Consider the following 1,472-nt stretch of genomic DNA (forward strand, 5'->3'; position numbering starts at 1 on the left):
GTGCTGTCCCCATATCCGGGAGAGAGGCGGGAGCCGCAGCCAGTCCAGGACCCCGCCCCCGCCGGGCACCAGGCCGTGAGCGCTCGCGCCCGGGATGGGGAAGCGAGAACCTTCTCGAGGCCCCCCACTCCCGGGCCCGCGGGCAGGGACGCGAGCTCCAAGGGGTCCTTGCCCCGACTTTACCTCCTTTTTCACGTTCCACAGCAGTTTCTCTTTGACTGCGTCCTCCGCGCTGCCCATGGTGCGGCGGGTGGCGGGGAGGCGACGCCAAGCTGCCCCCCCCAAGCCCCCCGCACGCCCTCGTCGCCTCCGCGCCTCTCCGCTCAGCGCCCCACGCGCTAGGCGGAGCCCCCGCCTGCCGCGCTCCCAGCCCGCCGCCGCCGCCGCAGCCACTGCCCGGTGCTGGGCTCCGCAGCCATCTTCCGAACCCCGCACAGACGTCAGGCGGCTGGCCCGGCCCCTTCCCACAGTCGGGGGCGGGGGTGCGCTCTGCAACCAGGAGTGGGGGGGTCGGGGCGGGGGGAAGGCCGCGCGCGCCTAGGGGTGGCGGGCCCCCGGGCGCGCGCCTCGCGTGCCGCTGTCATGGCAACGCGCTGGCGCCCGCCCCGAAGGTGCGAACTCGCATTGTGAACGCCTGCAGCCAGTTACGCGCAGCGCTTCGCTGAGTGGTTGGCGCGTCCCGGACCCCACCGCTGCGGGAAAGTTGCTCACATCGGAGCTGGCCTCAACCCAGCTAGACGCGCCTGGATTTCTACTCCCTCGTCTTCCCGACGGGGAGGACCGGGGTCCCTCGCGCCTCGAGTATGGCTACGGGGAAGCCAGCGTTATTCTCCTGGCTGAAAGGCCAGAGCTCCCTCTTTCCTCTAAATCCCCCGGAGGACTCGAGTGTCAAGGCCAACTCTCCCTCTCTGTCCCGTCCTTCCTGAAGCTATGTGAAAGGTGGGGCCGCAGATTGGAATAACTGAGATCAGCGGGAACTTGTACGGAGCACGTGAAGGTGAGAGAAGTGCCTGCCACGCGATTTGCCTTGTAGCCTTGAGTCCCCCAAGAGAAAGGGTGGCTCAAAATTATAACGCTGCTGCTGCTGCTGCTGCTGCTGCTGCTGCTGCTGCAAACTGAGGAGCTACGTGCAAAAATCTAGGTGAGAGGAGGGTCTTAGCCCTCTTTCGCACGAATGGAGAAACTTCAACAGCTTCCTAAGTGATACAACTTGATAACGCAAAAAAATGAAAATACATGTAGCAAAAAATCCCTCCAGGACCTAGAGCCCCAACCTCGAATCTACATGCGATTTTTCAAGGTCCCCAGCCGCAAACCACGGTCCGGGAAAAGTTAAAGCTCGTCGGTTTTACACAAATGCTAGCGTCTCACACTCTGAGCCTGGTGGGGAAAACTCTCGCGAGAGGAAATGGTGAGCCCCGCCCCGCCACGGGGAGGGCGGCCCAGAAGGGGACCGGAAGCGCTTGGTCCGG

At 64.6% G+C, this 1,472-nt stretch overlaps 1 protein-coding gene across 5 annotated transcripts in view; it reads right to left on the reverse strand.

Annotated features, from left to right (window-relative positions):
- Positions 1-551, reverse strand: part of SGSM2 (small G protein signaling modulator 2) — a 32,303-nt gene extending 31,752 nt beyond the window's left edge. For 2 of the 5 annotated variants that reach the window (XM_032846682.1, XM_032846683.1), the window contains exon 1: positions 184-549. In XM_032846682.1, the coding sequence (XP_032702573.1) occupies positions 184-240 (57 nt within the window). In that variant the 5' untranslated portion in view covers positions 241-549. Of the gene's footprint in view, positions 1-183 lie in introns of all 5 variants that reach the window. The other 3 variants (XM_032846684.1, XM_032846681.1, XM_032846685.1) reach the window with 3 other exon arrangements.
- Between the last annotated feature and the right edge of the window lie 921 nt (positions 552-1,472).

The sequence above is a fragment of the Lontra canadensis genome, unplaced genomic scaffold (genome assembly GCF_010015895.1).
Source record: "Lontra canadensis isolate GAN:19392208 unplaced genomic scaffold, GSC_riverotter_1.0 scaffold180, whole genome shotgun sequence".
In the NCBI taxonomy this organism is placed as follows: Eukaryota; Metazoa; Chordata; class Mammalia; order Carnivora; family Mustelidae; genus Lontra; species Lontra canadensis.